General features: G+C 33.4%; 1 protein-coding gene across 1 annotated transcript in view; it reads left to right on the top strand.

The window, feature by feature from the left end:
- Dpyd (dihydropyrimidine dehydrogenase) overlaps window positions 1–18,578 on the top strand; it is a 798,929-nt gene that overhangs the window by 300,743 nt on the left and 479,608 nt on the right. Inside the window, exons 9-10 of the mRNA XM_027935067.3 lie at window positions 16,137–16,244; window positions 17,922–18,091. Coding sequence (XP_027790868.1) covers window positions 16,137–16,244; window positions 17,922–18,091 — 278 coding nt within the window. The remainder of the gene's footprint in view (window positions 1–16,136; window positions 16,245–17,921; window positions 18,092–18,578) is intronic.

Below are 18,578 nucleotides of genomic sequence, written 5' to 3'. Positions count from 1 at the left end.
TCATTTGATCCTCATAGCAGTTCTCCAAGATAAATATTAGGATTCTAATTTTGCGAATGAGATGGTGATCCTCAGAAGTTAAACAACTCGGCAAGGTCAGATCGTTTTTTAACACAGTCCTAGCAACATCCGGATCACTTTATGAATGTTTATGAAGGAATGAATGAGTGAAGCAGGTTACATCGTACTATAGCTAACACCTATTTAGTGAGCCTTGGTACACAAAACTTCTAGGTTTGACAATGTTTTCTCATTTAATCATTAGTAAAACCCCAATAAGCTCAGTGCTTTTAAAGATCTTATACTTATTTTATAGAATGACCTGTGGAAAAAGGTGGTAAATTAACTTGCTCAAGATTACACTGCTGGAAAGAGCCAAGTCAGGAATCTAACTAAAGCTCTGGCCCCAGAGTCCCTGCTTGTCACCACTGTGCTGTTTTTGTCTGGCATAGTACATGATATGTTGTGAATGCTCAATAAGTATTTGTTGTGTTGATGATGTGGATGACATGGAGATGGGAACTTCGATGGACTGAGTATTTCTTAGTAATTACAGAATTTTCAAATGACAGTAGCCTGGACTGTCCCTGAAAACTCTTGGACAATTTAAATACAATTTCCTTGTAATAATGAAACATTATTTTAAATGTTTATAGAAAAATAAGATTATATTTGTACTCATGAATGTGCATTATCATTTATGTCTATGTATATATACAGAGACATGGTCTTAGAGATACAAAGCATACTTAAATTAGTGATCTTTTCTCTAACATTACAGTCAATTTGCATTTTAAAACCCCCCAATACACTAATGTATAGGGATATATGCATTTTGGAAACAGTTAATTATGATTTGAGTAATGCTACCTTCTTTAATTGCTGTAAAACATTAAGAATTTCACATGAAAAAATTTGGCACAAAATTGTACTCTTTATAAAGAAATGTGAGGTAGAGAAACTGATTTCATCCTGAACCATGTAGCAATAAAATAAGTCACTAAGGGGTCTTTCCTGTAGTTCCATGATCATAAGCCCACAAGGATAGGTTCGCTTTTTAACTCATTGTATATGCATTTTTCAATATTTAGTTATGTCAATAGAGGACCTGGAAGCAGTAATGGTAATGAGAAGGAATGATAGTTCAGATGCATTCTTCCTTGGAATGCCAGTTGAATTAAATCTTTCATTCCCACCACATACATATAGATCCATAATCTCCTTTCAAGATGAATCCAGAATCAAGAGTCTGCATTCTTTTATTCTTGGTCAGGAGATTAAAATTGATCACAGGCCACTCGAGGGAGTCAGCTGTAGAATCACAGCTCAATGTGGTTAACGAGGACAGCGCTTGCCTTCTGTTCTCCTTAACCGTGCACTTAGAAGTTACAAATATTATTGATTCCAGGGGTCATCTGAGGCTGTTGGGGAGGTTGCGTGACTTGACAGTATTTTGCTGTTTTTAGGGGATATGAGCTATGAGCCCTAATAGCAACTGGAACAGGTATAGTTTAGGTTTGACAAATGAAGATTTATACATTTTTGAGCTGGCAAAAGCCTTCGTGTAGAAATAATGAATGAAAATTTGATACTTGATTTAACATAGGTCAAATGACTTGCAGTGAAAGAAGGAAAATAATGCTTTAATTATTACCCTTTCATCAAAATGAATTGATGATAGGTTTGTCATTGTAGATTCATGCTTTAAACAAATGAATAGTGCTTCGAAGATACTTTTACAAGATATCATTTAAGTTTAAGTATGCATAGTTTACCCCAAATCATTTGAAAATGTAGTGTAGGTGGGATGTTATGTGAATAATTACCTACTAATCTTTAAAGCATTTTTTTCTTTATTGTGAGTAAAAATACTGAATTAAGATTCAGAAAATTTAATGCACTACAGATCATTGCATGACAAATTTTCAACTAGTTTAATGTTCCTTTTTCTCCCTAAGAATACAGATTATATGTTGCTCTGATATATATTTTGTGGAATGGTGGAAGGAACCACAAGATTTAAGCATTTTAATAGGTTGAAATCTGACTTCGCCACTCATAAGCTATGAGATTTTAGAAAGCTTAATTTGGTGCTTGATCCTCAGTTTGCTTATCCAGAAGTGGGCATAAAGATATCTATCCCATAGAGTTGCAGTGGGGCTCAAATATACTAGGACTACTTTTTATGTAATCAAACACTATGTACATGTAAATTATTAAAATATATATTATTACTGAACTTTATATCAGGTCAAACTTGTATTTGAGATGCTTACTGGTGAAAATACCTTCTAGATTCTCTTTTCCTTTATAATCTGTAGAAAACACTGACAAAATAGCAAGTTCCTAAAATGAAAGATCAGAATAGAAATCACCTGTTCATAAACCAGGGTGGGGTGAAGGTGGGGGTAGGGGGGAGCTTGAATGCTCTGTTCATTACTTCAGCAAAGGCATTTGGGAAGTAATTTATTACTTCATGCTGACTTAAAATTGAGAGATTTTTATTGATAATGTCAAATGTATGCTCTATGTACTATGGTTAGAGTGATTCAGGTACTTTTGAGTATAATTTAATTCCTGAATAAGTACATATTATGTACCTCATAAGGAATCTAACTAGTTTTCAAAGAGTAACCCAGGATCTCAATTTGATCTCCCTAATTTATCCACCATGCTGCTCACTACAAGCTTCTTTTCCTAAGCCTGGGAAAAGAGAAGAATATACTACTTGCCTGTGTAATGTGCTCCAGCTTAAAATGAAAATAATTTCCATTAATATTAATTATTTTTTTCATTTCTGTATAAATGAGTTATTATACAGAGTCTTCAAAACAGCTGAAGGCAGTAGATGCTAAAATCTTCATGTTACAGGTGAGAAAACCAGGGCACAGGGTGGTATGCTGCTACACTGCACATCATAAGGCTCGTAAGTGAGGGACTAAGCAAACCTACGTGTGGCCACCTTGACCTCCTAGTTTCCCTGTCTAGAAGACTTGACTTGAATTTTTAGAGGAGAAATAACACTTTCCTTTTTTAAAGTTTCAGTTTGATGCTTTCTTTAAAGGTATGAGAAAAGATGTTCTGATAGTTGTTTTTAATCAAACAGATATTATTCTCGCTAAGTTGTGTGTGTGTGTGTGTGTGTGTGTGTGTGTTTGTGTATGTATCCTATTAGCCATCAGAATTTAGTTATTGTGGAGTTGTCATTATTGACTAATTCTTATTTATAAGAAAATGCACTATTGGAAATATATTCTCCATTAACACAGATTCCAGGGAAGGTGTGTGACTTTTTCTCTCTGTTAAAACTTTTTTTTCCAAACTTTGGCTGATGTTCACACTAGTGTGCTTTCTGGTGTGGCTATCATTATAGGATTCCCCCTGTACACTTCAATTTGCCTCATTTAAATTGTTGTTCATAGTTACCAATGTAGTTGTTCCTAGGTATTCTTGGGGGATTGGGTCCAGGACACCCTGTAGACACTAAAGTCTACAATCTTATGTAAAACCCTCAAATAAACATAGCATTTTAACCTGCACACACCATCTCATACTCTTTAAATCATTTCTAGATTATACACAATACCTAATAAAATGTGAACATTATGTAAATACATTAAACAGCTGTATTATTGAGGGAATGATAATAAAAATGTCTTTAAATGTTCAATACAAAAGCAATTTAGAAAAAAAATAATTTTTGTTCATGATTAGTTGAATCTACAGATACAGAAACCACTTGCTCTGTTTAAAAGTTAACCTTCAACAAATCTGCTTTGGTTATATTATTTCTAAAATTGATTATAGGTTAGTAGTTATGTGGTATACTTAAAAATCAATAAATACGAGCCAGGTGTGGTGGGACATGCCTGTAATCCCAGTGATTTGGGAGGTTGAGACAGGAGTATGGCAAGTTAGAGGCCAGCCTCAGCAACTTAGTGAGGTTCTAAGAAACTTAATGAGACCCTATTTCAGAGTAAAAAATAAAATAAAAAAAGGGCTGGGGCTTTAGTGCAGTGGTAAAGGGCCCCATAGTTCAATCCCCAGTACTTAAAAAAATCAAGAAAGATGAAATCTAAAATCAAAAGTATTTCTTTAAACATCTCTTTCTTTATGGTTTAGAGTATATGTTTTATGTACTAGCTACTTTAAAAAAAATGTTTCTAATTTTCTTCTTCAGACATGAAATTTTGAATGGATATTTTCTTCTCTTGGCCTCTTAACACTCTTTGCTACTATTCTTTCTGATTAATTCCTATTCAATAAATCTGTTATGGTTTAGATGTGGTGTCCCCCAAAAGCTCACATGTAAGACAATGCAAGAAGGTTTGGAGGAGAAATGATTGGGTCATAGCCCTAACCCAATCAGTGGTGTGCTCCCTGATGGGATTAACTGAGTGGGAATTGGAGGCAGGTGGGGTGTGGCTGGAGGAAGGTTTCATTGGGGACATGGCTATGAGCTATATATTTGTATCTGGTGAGTGGAGTCTCTTTCTGCTTCCTCATCACCATGTAAGCTGTTTCTCTATGCTACATTCTTACACCATGAGGTTCAGCCTCACCTGGAGCTCTGAGAAAGGATCCAGCCAATTATGGACTGAGATCTCTGAAACCATAAGCCCTCAAATAAACCTTTCCTCCTCTACAATTATTCTGGAAGGTTCTTTTAGTCACAGCAGCAAAAAATCTGACTAAAACAATATCCATTTTAACTCCTCTTCCTCTTCCCTCCCTTAGCTTTGGTGTGGTTTCTTGAGCTCCATACAAAACAAAACAACAGTGTTCCCCTGGAATCTTCCCCTCTTCCATTATACTGAGCCACAGTCAAGCACGTCATTTGTGAAACTCACCAAAACAAAGAACTAAGACTCAGCTTTGACTTTGCCATCCCCTCTACTTTCTAAAATCACTGATGCCAACTCATATTAAACTAACTCTGAAATATCATATGAATATGTTTTTATGCCTCTGTACTTCCACTGTTACTATCTTAGTATGAGCTGATTTTTGCCTATTAAATTTACTGTAATAGGAGAAGAGAGAGAGAAAACATACCTCTGGACAGTATGGGGACACAGCTTCAAATGCTATCTGAAGTATTAAAATTTCATTCGAAATCAGCATTTCACTCCTTAATATCTTGTTTAACATAAACATCATAATTTAAATGACTTATCTTTTAGTGTAATTATTGCCCCAGGAAGGTAAGTTGTGCATATATTGGGGCTGTAGACACTCCTGCAATGCCATGCTAGTGGCCACTACTAATAATCCAGGCCAAGAAGTACAGTTTTCTTTGCCGCAGTCTGGCTGGGCACAAAATAACCGAGCGGCCACACAGCCTTGTAGGTTCAAACAGCAACCTTTATTCCCGAACTCTCACCGGCACTCTACACACAATTCCCGGGAACACACTACCTCCACCAGGCTCTGCATGCCAATTCTCCCAGAACCCCACAAGAACTCAAAGGGAACTCCAAAGTAGCAGGCGCCTGAGGCAGCAGGATCCGCCCTAATCCCAGCAGGATCCGCCCTAATCCCCAGAGCTGCCCTAATCCTGGAGCAGGGTCACCTTTCAACCATTCCCTCTGCCAAAAATGCCAGGCATCATTCTGACTAAACTGTGGCTCTCAACATTTCTTTCTTATCTGGATTTGCATCCCTTTATATGATCTACTCCTTCCATTCTCACTGACTGCACATCAGTTCTGTTCACCGCTGCTCATTCATCCTCGCTAAATATACAGCTGAATATCTTGTTTCCTGAAATGTCTCCTCAGTGTAAAACCCAAACACCCTGGTGTGACTGGAATAGCCCTTCATGGTCAGGGTTCTGCCCATCTATTAAGTTTCACATTTTTCTATTTCCCATTACCCCCTATCATCTCCTCTGTCTGTACCCTAATTCTAGTCAGTCTGAACTCATACTCCTTCATGCCTTGAACATGCTGGTCATTCTTCCCCTTTTTCTGCAACTATAGACTTTCATCTTTCAGGACTCATCTTGAGTGGTTTTATCTGGTCCAGGCCCAGTGCTCTTTGTAACAGCTCCTATAACACTCAGTACAGCCCTTTCTCCTAGCATGTATCTTACTTCATTCTACACGTTGATTCCATTCCATATTCCTTTCTCTGTTATACTAGAATGGACATATTTATCCTATGTTCCAGAGCCTAACATGTTGTCTAGCATACACAGTAGGCACTCAGTAAGTATTAATGGCCAAGTGGTTAAATAAACAGCTTTCTATTTTGAACTTATCTTAATCCTTTTTCTTAAAAAAAAAAAAAAAAAAAAATCACAACAGGTATCCAAATCTAAAAGTTGAATGTGACAGACTATATTTTTGTTCCATAAAATGGAACTAGATAAGTAATGATTTATACATGGAATCTACCAAGTTTTATATGATCATTGCCAGGATTTAAGAAGATTTCAATTGGGGCCAAATTTTTAAAAGTGCCTGTTGTTAAGGTTGTTGTTTTAAGTATCAAGGAAGAAAAAAATATCAAGGAAGACATAAATATGAAAGTTATAGAATTTTAAAATTTAACATACATAAAATTTGTTTATTTATTAGGATTTTCCATATGTTAGTCATTGTGTTAAACAATAATCATATTATTGAGATACATTATCTCAATGAATCTCCCCACAGGGTGGTTTTATAGACAAGGAAATTAAGAATTAAAGTTAAATAACTGGCTATTAAAGGTTACACAGCTAGATTTTGTGAAATAGTGATGGTAACATTTATGTCTGATTGCTTCTCCTTATACTAGGCCTCTTATACTTTTGAATTCTGCATAAACTCCATTCATGGTATGCCGTGATTTTCAGGTATTTATAAATACTTCACATTTTGACATTTACAACCACACTCTGTGCACTTGGAATGACACTTGGTCTGTTGTTAATGGATTTAGTCTTAGAGTTGGGGAAATGTTTGAGTCATGGGGCCTCAGAGAATGTAACGAAAAATCATGGGCCTCCTATGAACATGCACAAGAAAATTCATACTTTTTAGATGCTCTGAAAAACCCAGACAAGATTAAGAATTCCATTTCTAGATAATTTACCTATGTTGTTAATGAGCAAACTAAAGTTCAAGAAAGTTAACCACAGTTTCTGGAATCATTGCCCACATGTGCCATCAAGAATGTCTTTTGGAAAAGCATTATCCTGTGGATTGCTACGAACTCCTACCAAAGTATTCTCATTTCAGGTCTCTTATATAACAATATGGTGAAGTGCATTTTGAATATATTTAATCATGGAAATAACTTAGTATTTTTCTTATATATATTTCTCATAAAATCTCTTGAGATAAGTATTTTCTTGGAAAATTTATAAAATTACAGTAATGATTTAGAGTAAGAGAAAAGAAATTTGCACAGAAATTTATTATTTAAGGTGTAAGAGAAAAATAGGTAATTGAAATGACACTAAATGATGGATATCATCATAAGATAAAAGAATTGCAGGGTGGCATGACCAACATCTATACTCATGAATTATTTTCTACATATAAAATTGTTTCAACAGTACAGAGATACAATATCCTTACTTGTCCACCTATGAATTCTATGAGAATGTGAAGTTTTATTTTAAAGGTGAGGAAACTGAGGTTTCAGTTTTAATGTGTTGGGTTTGGATTTACAGCTATATAAGCAAGAGAGTCAGGAGTCCATTAGAAGAGGTCTCATTGCCTGGATAATCACATAGATTTAGAAAGCAAGTTCCAGCAGCTGAAAGTCACCAAGTTCATTTGACACCTGATCTTTATTTTACAGCCTGCCACTGGCTCCCTTCCTCAGGCTTACATTGTTTCCCTTTGCAGAGTTCTGAAGGCCAGAGCATACTTTGGTAATTCAGAATGATTTTTAGCTTTCATTTCAGTTTTAGTACATCGCACCAACTCTTGCATTGGGTTTCACCTTATTTTATTGCAGCACTATAGCAAAAATTAGTTTTGCTTTAAGGGAAACCATTTAAATACATTATCTAAATCCACATTATATTAAAAATTATTACATAAAGTTTTTCATATAGAGAATACTTAAGTCTCACAATATTATTGCAGAACTCACTAGAACAGTTACAAATAAAGAGGGTACCAGTGCCTGTATTTAAGAATTCATTTGAATAAAAAATATAGAGGTACAATTTTAAAAATACCTTTGCGAAAGTAACTAATACAATAGAACAAATGTGTGGTACATTTACTGGTGATTAACACATTAGTAATACTTTTGAGATTACATTTTTAAAGGGGTCTTCTTCCTTCTGCAGAATGTGTGTTTATGGTGGCAGCTTTAATGTTGCTTCCTGCTGTGCGGTTCAATAGAGTATGTTTTTAGGTGGTTGGTTGAGGGTTTTTTCCTTATGTATGTCGATGGAGATAAGTGTTTTAATTACTTTTTTAATGTCTGTGCTTTTGTATTTTCTCCTCTCTTCCCTTTTATTTCCTGCTGTTGAGATTACTGCCTCATCTCCACAGCAGGTGGCTGTTGCAAATTTGTTTTCTTTGTAAGCCTGGTAGATTTATTTTGTAATATAACTGTTCCTTTTAGTATTTTATTATTAATGATTTCTTTACTTTGGAATATAGTATACTTACACAGTACTAAATAGTAATTTCCTAGCACCATCTAAGAACTTCAGTCATTAAGAGAAAACCTTTGCCTGAGGCCTATTGTTTGCGTAGTTGCTTACCCTCACTTCACAATGTGGGGGTTAAAATTTAAGGAAATTGTTTTGTAGAAAAAGCCAAATGAGAGAGAAAGAGAGAGAAGGAAAGAAAAGAAGGGTGGGAAATAAAAGAGAAAAGGCCCAGGAGACAAAGCACACTTTAATAAATAACACCAAAAATCAAAGGGCTAAGTGTAATTTTTTGGCAGATATCTAAATTACATTAATGTATCTATTCTAGGAAAGGGATTTTAATAGACCTAATGTTTATGTTAAAATTAAATTTTAATTATTAAAATAACTATGCTAGTTATAAGAAAATTAGAATACTACGAATGTATAAAGAAAAAAAAAACTTAATTTTTTAATTTTTTCCCAAAGAGTTAGTTTATTTGATTATCTCATATGTTCTATGGATAAAACTAAAGAGAGATCAATCTTGAGTATAGAAATAATTTGTCAGGAAAGTAAAATAGACTCATATTCAATTTATTTCATATGTATCTGCACTTGTAAATACTTTGCTGTATTATTATGTTTATATCTTTTTTTACCTATATGTACAAAGTCACATTGTTATGATAGAATTTCTGTATATTTTATACATGAAGTATGAAAGCTAATTAAAATACATTTGTTCTTAACTTTATGAAAATAATCACCTTTGGCTATTTTATTCTCTGCTCCAATGCTTTGTACATTTCTCTGCTTTTTAAAATATAATACAAAACCAAGTCAGCATCTATAAAATTTTTTAAATTATATAAGAAGCTCAGTACTCCACTTGATTCTGGACTGAATTATTGGTACATGTTTCTGTACAGAAATACCTTGTGTAATGGGAAAAATTATGGTTTGAAGTGGTAACTCCATTCATAATGTTTTTCTAAAAGTCTTTATCCTGTTACGCTCTAACCAATTGTGTGATATACACAATTAATGTGTGTGGCCACATTGAGAGAAAGAGACTAGCCAGAAGTTCCATGAAACAGATGTTTAATAGGGATTTGAAAAATCAATGAAATGAATATTATTGTGATGCATAGTGATCTAATTTTATATTTGTCATATTGAATCACTTCATTATTTTGAATTCAGTCTGAATACTCAGAACCATATTTACAATGGGGTGTCAGGGAGAAGACAAGTTTTATTGAAAAAGAAATCACAATAGGGCAATATTGATCTGTTCTCTTTCTAATCAATATATGGATCCTAGAATGATAACCCATATGGCACATTGTCATTTGGAAGAAAAGTATAAATCCTTTGAGTCACATAAGTGTTTCATAAGTGACGGTGAAAAATTTTGTATTCCTTCATGGAATTGTGGAATATGTACACCCTTAAAAAGATTGTTTTACTTCCATGTTGTAATCCCAACTTGAGTTTGATATATGAATCTTTCCTAATTTAATATAATAAATATATGTTCATTTATTTATGATTTTACAGTTATATTTGAACATCTTATACAGCCATCCGAATGGTTTGTTGTTAATTGCAATATTGTTTGTGTTTGCTTTGAGAAGCATATAAGATCTTAATAGAACAGAGGTCATTAGAGGCTAGGAAGGTTTAAGGATAAGAACAGAGAGAAGTTGAATAGCAGATCCTAAAATATAGCTAGGGGAATTGTTTCTCATGTTCTATATCATAGTAGTATATCTATGGCCTACAATTTATTATACATTTAGAATAAGTAGAGGAGATGAGATGATGTTGAATATCCCTAATTGAAAGTATAGTACTTAATAATTAAAAAAAATAAAAAGAAAAAGAAAGGATAATACTTGAAGAAACAGAAATGCCAGTTACACCAATTTGATCATTGCACATTGAATTATGATACTTTATTCCATCAATAAATACAAATATTGTATAATTATTCAAAAAGAAAAAAAAAAGAAAGTAAGATCTTGGGTCCAAGAATATTTTGAAATATGAAAAAAGTATGACATTTCCTATCAGCTATATTTTGCTGTTTTCATCTGGTCAACTGTAATCTGTGGTGTTTTGTTTGTCTACTAAAATCTTATTGAACATCTTCCCATGTGAAGTATGGAGAACTGATGAGGCTGTGGAGAGCATTCAGTACTGGAGCACCAGCCATCTCTGTCAGCTTCAGCCTTGTGCCAGAATCCTGAGGCAGTTTCTCAGTGGTCTGTGCTGTCTCCTCCTCTGTGGGATTTGTGAGGCAGTCTCCACAGACAGGTCTCTCTAATGACTGTCTTTCCCATGATGGCTTAGCTGTCATTCAAGTGGAAGCTTTCAAGAACAAGAGGCCACATAAATGCTTGCTCAATTCAATTAACACTGACTAAATGACCCAGTGAAATAATAGAAGCAGACATTATGGAATCTGAGTAATTCTAATACATCTCCTACCACAGCTATGAAGGCTAATCCTTAAAAGCTTATTCTTCCTTTATTCCTTCTAGATGATAACATGTAATAGAATATTTAATATCTTGTTAATGTTAATTGAAGTTCTGTAAAACTTGATGTGAGCACAAGGAAATAGTTTACTATGTGCAGTGCTGTTATTTATTCTGTAGTTGCTCCAGAGGGAGGTGCTTTGGAAACAAAGCAGGGATACATTTTTCAAAGAATATCAAATATTGAAAAATAACCAACAGATACCCAAGGGGAATGCACTTAAGAAGGAAAACATTTCAGAAAGGAGTTTTGCTAGAGAAAATAATCGCACACAAAAATGCAGCCAAGAGATGAAGCCAGTCTTTTTTCTACCACTAGATTGGAACCTGGTAGCAGACACAGTCTGTGCCTAACAGTGAAACTGAACACATGGATGAGGAATGATTAATTTGGATTTCACTATTTTTGTAGAATCACATTATAACAAGTTTTAGTTACAACCATACATGAAGAGGTAACATTTTGAAGTTAAAACATAAGCTGTACATCTATCTAGATCATCCAGATTAGAAATTGTTCTAGGGCCCTCAGCAAGGTTATTTAATTTCTATATGCCTCAATTTCCTCATATTTAAAATGGGGATCTAATGACATTAGTTGTGTTAATAGAGGTATTTTGAGAATTCAAATGAGTTAGTGTGTATGAATTCGTACCTACCAGGCATGCGAAGTCGAGCTTATTGGTTACTAATGTTAAAGAAAACATTCTGTAATGCAAACAGGATTTTCTTTCCTTCTTTTTTGGAGCGCTTGACAATTACCATTTCTCAATAAGTCTTAAGAGGAGGTTCCTTTGAATAAGTACATGCTGAAACACCAAAAACTTCAGTAACTATTCTAAGAGAATAAAAATTCTACCTAGCCTTCTTGAAAGACAAAGAACACCACACATTTATAGTGTGAGCTGTTTTGTTTGTGAAATCGTTGTCAATTCTTCTTTATTCACAAACTCACTTCTTCCCACTGAAAGGTGAATTAAAAAGTCATTTAAGTGTCATTTTGAAATCATTCTAGTATAGACATATACCTTATTTATTAATATGCCACCTACTCTCAGGGAAGTCTATGTTTGATAGATGGGTATTTGTAAGTTTCATTATCTTTCACATTTCACTTCAGGTTGCTTCATTTTTCTTGCTTTGTAGAACTTTATTTAAATTTACTAAGGTTTAATACTTTACTTTGATTTAAGCTTTATTGTTTTCTTGTCATGGGATGTGACATTTTAAAGAATTGATAAACTACAGAATAAATAAAGCTACCTTACTAGCTAATGATTATTTAGCATTCCTTGTGTTCAGGTCTCAATTATTTATATTTACATATACTTATATACATATCTATAAGTGTGTACACATATATATCAGTAATTAAATATGTATGAATTGTACTTATACACACATATGTGTATATATTTCTCTTTAAATCTCACATCTGTGACAGAATTATAATGATTATATTTGGAAATTTTGAAAGTATAATTATAAAATTAATATCTCCTTATAGATAATAATTCATTTATGAAAGTACATGAAGTAGTAGGAGAGGGGAGAGATTAAGGAACTCAAGTTTAGCATTCTCTGGAAAAACAGAGACAGTAGGATTTCTGGATGGATGGATAGATGAATGGATAGATAGATATGACTTATTTTAGAGAATTGTCTAATGGAATTATGAGAGATTAAAAACTCAAAACTCTGTGGTAAGCCACAAAACCGGATACTCTTATATAGGAGCTAATGTTACAGTCTTGAGACAGAATTTATTTCTTAGGGAAATCTCAGTTTTATTTTTAAGCCCTTTTGACTGATTAGATAAGGCCCTCCTAGTTATTGAGATAATATTTCATTAAAGTTGATGGACTATAGATTTTAAACTTATCTAAAAAGGCCTCCATAGCAACAGCTAGATTACTATTTGATTGACTAACTGAGTACTACAGCTTTGTCAGACTGACAAAACTAACTCCACAGGAGAAGGTTGCATTCCAAAGTTTGTCTGGTGACAGAGACACTGCTCCTGATTACTCACGGTATCATGGATAGTCGTTTACTAAAGTTTCCATGAGGAGAGCTTCCAATGTAGTGTCCTAGAGCACAAAGAATGACCTGTTAAGAAGGTGGGAGGGAAGGGTTCCATAGAATTTGGGACTCTTTGAGTGAGAGAAACGTGGTGTGTGGCTAAGCAGGCTGCCTGGATAACTTAACCATAATGAGCCTGTCCAGTTACTGGCTCATTTTTCCTCCATTAAATCAACATCCATAGGTCAGAAACATCTAACCAGTGTCCTTTTAATCATTCATGGTTAGAATCTGACCCAGTAAATGTTAAATCCATTATAGTGACAAATGCACGATAGAGTGAAATTAACAGGAAACTCAGGAGTACTTCTCAGGGTCTTGATACAAGTGAAAAAAAAAATACATTCGATCAATGCATTTTTCTTGGGAAATAATCACCACGTGAGAGAAAAAAGTCATTTTCTGGTTCCAGTGATATATTTAATGAGGACATATTGCAGTTCTCCAGATAACAGTTATTTTGGAGGTGGGTGTAGAAAATAATTACAGATGTAACGCTCCCTCTCTGCTGTAACTGTGACTAGTTGTATGTGTGAGATGCCACTTACATTCTCTGTGCCTTATTTTTGATCTTCCTTGTAGGTTTTTGCTTATCACATCATCTTGAAGTTGTATAGCACTTGAGGTTATTTTTCTTTTTCCTTGGTACTTTTACATGAAGTGTATAGAAAGTATGTCATCTCTGTAGTGAAGAAAGTCGAGGTGGGAGATTTAGATACTCACATCTTAATATGTAGCATATGTACATGTTGGCTTGACTAATCAAGTGTAGCTTTTGACTAAACAAGTGTAGCTTAAGCTATATTCATGTTTTAATAACTTTCGAGAGAAATAATTTTGTCATTAGTGAGTCTTCAAGTACATATTCCACTATTTTTTAACTCTCTTCCACTCAGGTTTTCAAAAATAATGATATCCATCACTACACCTTTGAATAATAATGTGTGTGTTTCCAGTAGACCTAAGGAATATCTCTTTATGTTGGAAAATGAAGAAAGTCTTATCTTCATTTCATATATACAGAAACCAAGGCAAGGCAAGTCACATGACTTATCTGACTTTCCCAGATAATTAAAGAAATATTTACAACAAAACAACTTAAAGTAATCTAGAAAAACATCTTTTGAGGGAAGAAATGGATTGGTGTTAGGGAAGAAAAATGTTTGGTGTGATTTGAAGAGACAGCAGTGGTTTATACCTGGTTACACACACACAAGAACCTTTAGCTTTGGATCAGATATAGCACCTTCCTCATCTTACATGACCAAAGTCATCCTTAGGCCTTATTACTCTGTGTCCACTAGCAACTACATTTAATTATAAAATGAGCTTTCCCTCTCTAAAATAAGCCATTGGTAGTATGAGTTTTGGACAATTTCATTAAACTAAACTGTGTTTCCCCAAGTCTATGTAATTGAAGTGAGTATTTTCCCACTTCTGTAACATGGAGTGATTGTGGTGATATTTGCATTGTTTATATTTTGAAAGCAATTTGAGTCTGCTATCATTTGATTTTAAAAATTTTAATAACATATGTATTTGACAAATGCATGCTGTAGAAAACTTATAAAATAAAGAAATTAAAAAATTGAATTTCATAATTCCATCATCATAAGTAATCACTATTCAGATTACATAGTTTGTACATTTGTTTTTTACAAAATTTGAATTATAGTGTATACAGTTTTCTCTTCTGATTTTTTTAATATATATATTTTCGTTGTTGATAGGCCTTTGTTTCACTCATTTATTTATATGTGGTGCTGAGAATCGCACCTAGTGCCCCACAAATGCTAGGCAATCACTCTGCTACTGAGCCACAACCCCAGCCTCTCTGTTTCAGTGATATATTTTGAACCATAATATGTATTATATTTTCAAATATTCATATTAATAATGGTCTAATGTTTTGTTGACTTTCTTTTTTAAAAATAAAACTTATCTACTCATTAAGTTAAAATTCTAATATTCTCTCATCTCATTTTCTTTTTTAATTGATTCTTTTTATATATTAAACCATATTTACATATAATTATGTTTTCTTAGAATATATTCGAAATTATTTTCTAGAAAATGAGTACCAATGTATATTTATACCAAAAGAGTATGAGAAGTTCTCTTTGCACCCTTAGTGTAAAGTTTAATTTTTGAAAATCTTTAACTTTTTATTAAGGAAATAATAGCTGCTTTTAAAATTTATATTTCTTTAATGCCTAATAGAGTTAATATTTTCATTGCTTAAGATCTGTTTATATATTTGTCCTCTCAATTTCATCATACTTTATATATTTGGTAGAAAGTTAATGTGTTGTTAATAATGAAAAACTTTTATGAATGTCAATGATATTCTATTTGTTAACATACTTTTTATTTAATCATTTGCCTTTTAATTTTTTTATAAAATTTTTGAAATGCAGGTAGGAATGACTGAATTTTTATGGTTGAAATACATATTTTTCTCTTGGGCTTTTTTCCTTTCAATTATTTCTTAGAATGATCTAATTTATTTAGGAATTATATAAATATGTATGCATGGTTTTATTTAGCTTTTGTTATGTATTTTCAAAAACACTTAGTACTTTGATATATCTTAAACTCATTTTGATTTATGACATGAGAAATTATTATAATCTGACTTTCCCAATACTTTAGATAATATGTATATGTGTACATATACCAACACAGTATCCATTGGTATATGCACATAGGTAAATTAAATTAATGTTTTGTTTTATATTAAAGCTATAATCTAGGGTCCATTAGATTGTGTTATGCACATTTTTATGTTGATTTGTTTATGAACTTTTTTCTCTAAGAACAACATCATTTCAATGATGATAGTCTTTTTCATTCTTTTAATATTTCTTTTAATATATAGTTGCAAAAGTCACTGCTAATGATATTTTATAAACTTTATTAATTAGGTTTGCCAGAACCCAATAAAGACCACATCTTCGAAGGCCTTACACAAGACCAGGGGTTTTACACATCCAAAGACTTTTTGCCTCTTGTAGCCAAAGGCAGTAAACCAGGTATGACATATTGTCTATTATTCTTGACATTGTCTGTGTTGTTTTAAGTATCATAAATTTATATTGAATCTGAGCTTGGTAGAAAATTGTTTAGGTCTCAGATAGACCCTTGAATATCTAGTACTTGCATAAAGTTTAAAATTAAAGCCTGATACTATTGTGTGCCAGAATTATCTATTTTTCCATTCTTTCAGGAAAACACTAAAACAAGGACTTTTTGTTCTATGATGTATACATCTAAATTGCATCACAAAAATTATTCAAAGTGAAAAGGCCTTAACAAACATTGAAAGATATGGAGAGAGCTTTAGTTGGGGGACTTTTTAAAAATAGGATGTATCTTAACATCTATGAAAGTAGAAGTGTCAAAGCCTCTTCTTGAACTTTTATAATTTTACAAAGTTAAAGCTAAACACTTTGACAGACTCCCTTTCCCTTCACAGATTCCAAGAACAGCTTGAGCTGAGACCATGCTTTGCTCTGGCTCCACTATACTTATTGTCTTGGTGATAAAAAGCTGAAGCATTTTCTCCAGAACCACATGATCTCAATCCGTTAAACATATATTTGAAGAAGTCTGAGCAACAGACTTCTGAGCTATTCCTTCATCTAATTACTTGTGGAAATGATAGGAACTTGTACCTTTCTCTCAACATTTAAAAAGGCGAGAAACCTATATTAAATAATTATGGGGAAGTTTACAGCTAAAGATGTGCCCCATCTCCACTTTCTTCCTCCTCTAAAGAATTGTATGCGTGTGTGTCTGCAACCCTTTAATAGTAGGATCAGAGTGCACCAAGCATATACTTGAGAATTACCTATTGCCAGTTGTCTAATGCCAAACACAAAGTCTTCCAAACACAATGATTGTACTTATTGAGATTACAGGCTTATTCTATCTGTAGTGCCATTTCAAAAATTATAGTAATTTATCTATCATCAATTTTATTTAATCTGATAATATGGTGATAGCCAATTGAGAACACCTGCACGTTTCTTTTTTATAAGTATCTTCATATGGATATCAAATCTTTATACACATGCCCTGGAGAAATGGACACTTAGTCTTATTTCTTTTAGTTTTACAGACAAAACCAGACAAAAGCAGTAAAGGGGGATAGTTTTATTTTAGCTATTTCAATAAAATATTTCTCAGAAACTCGTCAGTTACATAAAGGGCTCTTATTCAACATGTTAATCTTAAAAGATATTAAATGTACTCTATAGCAGAGCTCTAGGTTAGAAATTGTATAAGATAATATATAAAGTAATTTAATGAAATGCTGAAAATTATTAACCCAAATCACAAGGATCATTTTCTTCTTCAAACAGAAAATTTTTAATGCAAAGCTAAAAATATTTATCAGGACTCTGATAGAGTTTTAATTGATTCATTACAGTTTATTATGACCTGAACTCTTCAAAATGTATTGTTGCAGTCCTTCTAGAAGGAAAAAAAGGAGCTAAAGGTACTGACTATGAAATTACACATATGAGCATATTTTTAAAATGAGAATAAAACTGTCTTTCAATGAAGCAGAATAATTTGATAGTGACACTCCATCGTGGAAAACTGCAAGATGCAATTTTACACTGCTTTGAGTACAAGTATCTTTTGAGCTGTCATGCAGAAATGGTTTCTCTACTTGAAAATGGGGTTTTCCTTTCATCATTCAGGAATGTGCGCCTGTCACTCTCCATTGCCATCGATACAGGGAGCCGTGATTGTACTCGGAGCTGGAGACACTGCCTTTGACTGTGCAACATCCGCTTTACGTTGTGGAGCCCGCCGCGTGTTCATCGTCTTCAGAAAAGGCTTTGTTAATATAAGAGCTGTCCCGGAGGAGGTAAAATGGAACCATCAGGAAATATGGCGTTGTAATCCAGCAGATTTTTGGAAATGAAAACGTTAATATGCACTCCTCCAATCTCAATAATTAGACTGGTCCTGCTTTTTCTAATTCAGGCATTCCAAAGGAAACGCATAATACTGTTTTGGATAAAATGAGAAATTTATATTTCTCACGATACAAGTGCTTCTTTTTATCAATGTTAATATCCTTGGAACATATTCTATTTATCTAGTAACAGTGAAATGTGCTAAGTCTTTCATATCCTGAAAAATATTTTTTTATCATAATATGTATGGATATTAGAAGAATGCGGTAATTAGAAATATTTGGGACTTTCCAAAAGCTACATTTATAAGCTTCATTCAAATATGCACACATGCACATGTACACGCACGCACGCACACACACACACACACACACACACACATACACACCTTCGTCAGCTCATTCTGCTGTGAAGCAAACAGAATGAGATTTCTGT

This window comes from Marmota flaviventris, chromosome 10, assembly GCF_047511675.1.
Source record: "Marmota flaviventris isolate mMarFla1 chromosome 10, mMarFla1.hap1, whole genome shotgun sequence".
NCBI lineage: Eukaryota > Metazoa > Chordata > Mammalia > Rodentia > Sciuridae > Marmota > Marmota flaviventris.
The sequence above is the reverse complement of the archived record's forward strand: the minus strand, read 5'-3'. Positions and strand labels throughout refer to the sequence as shown.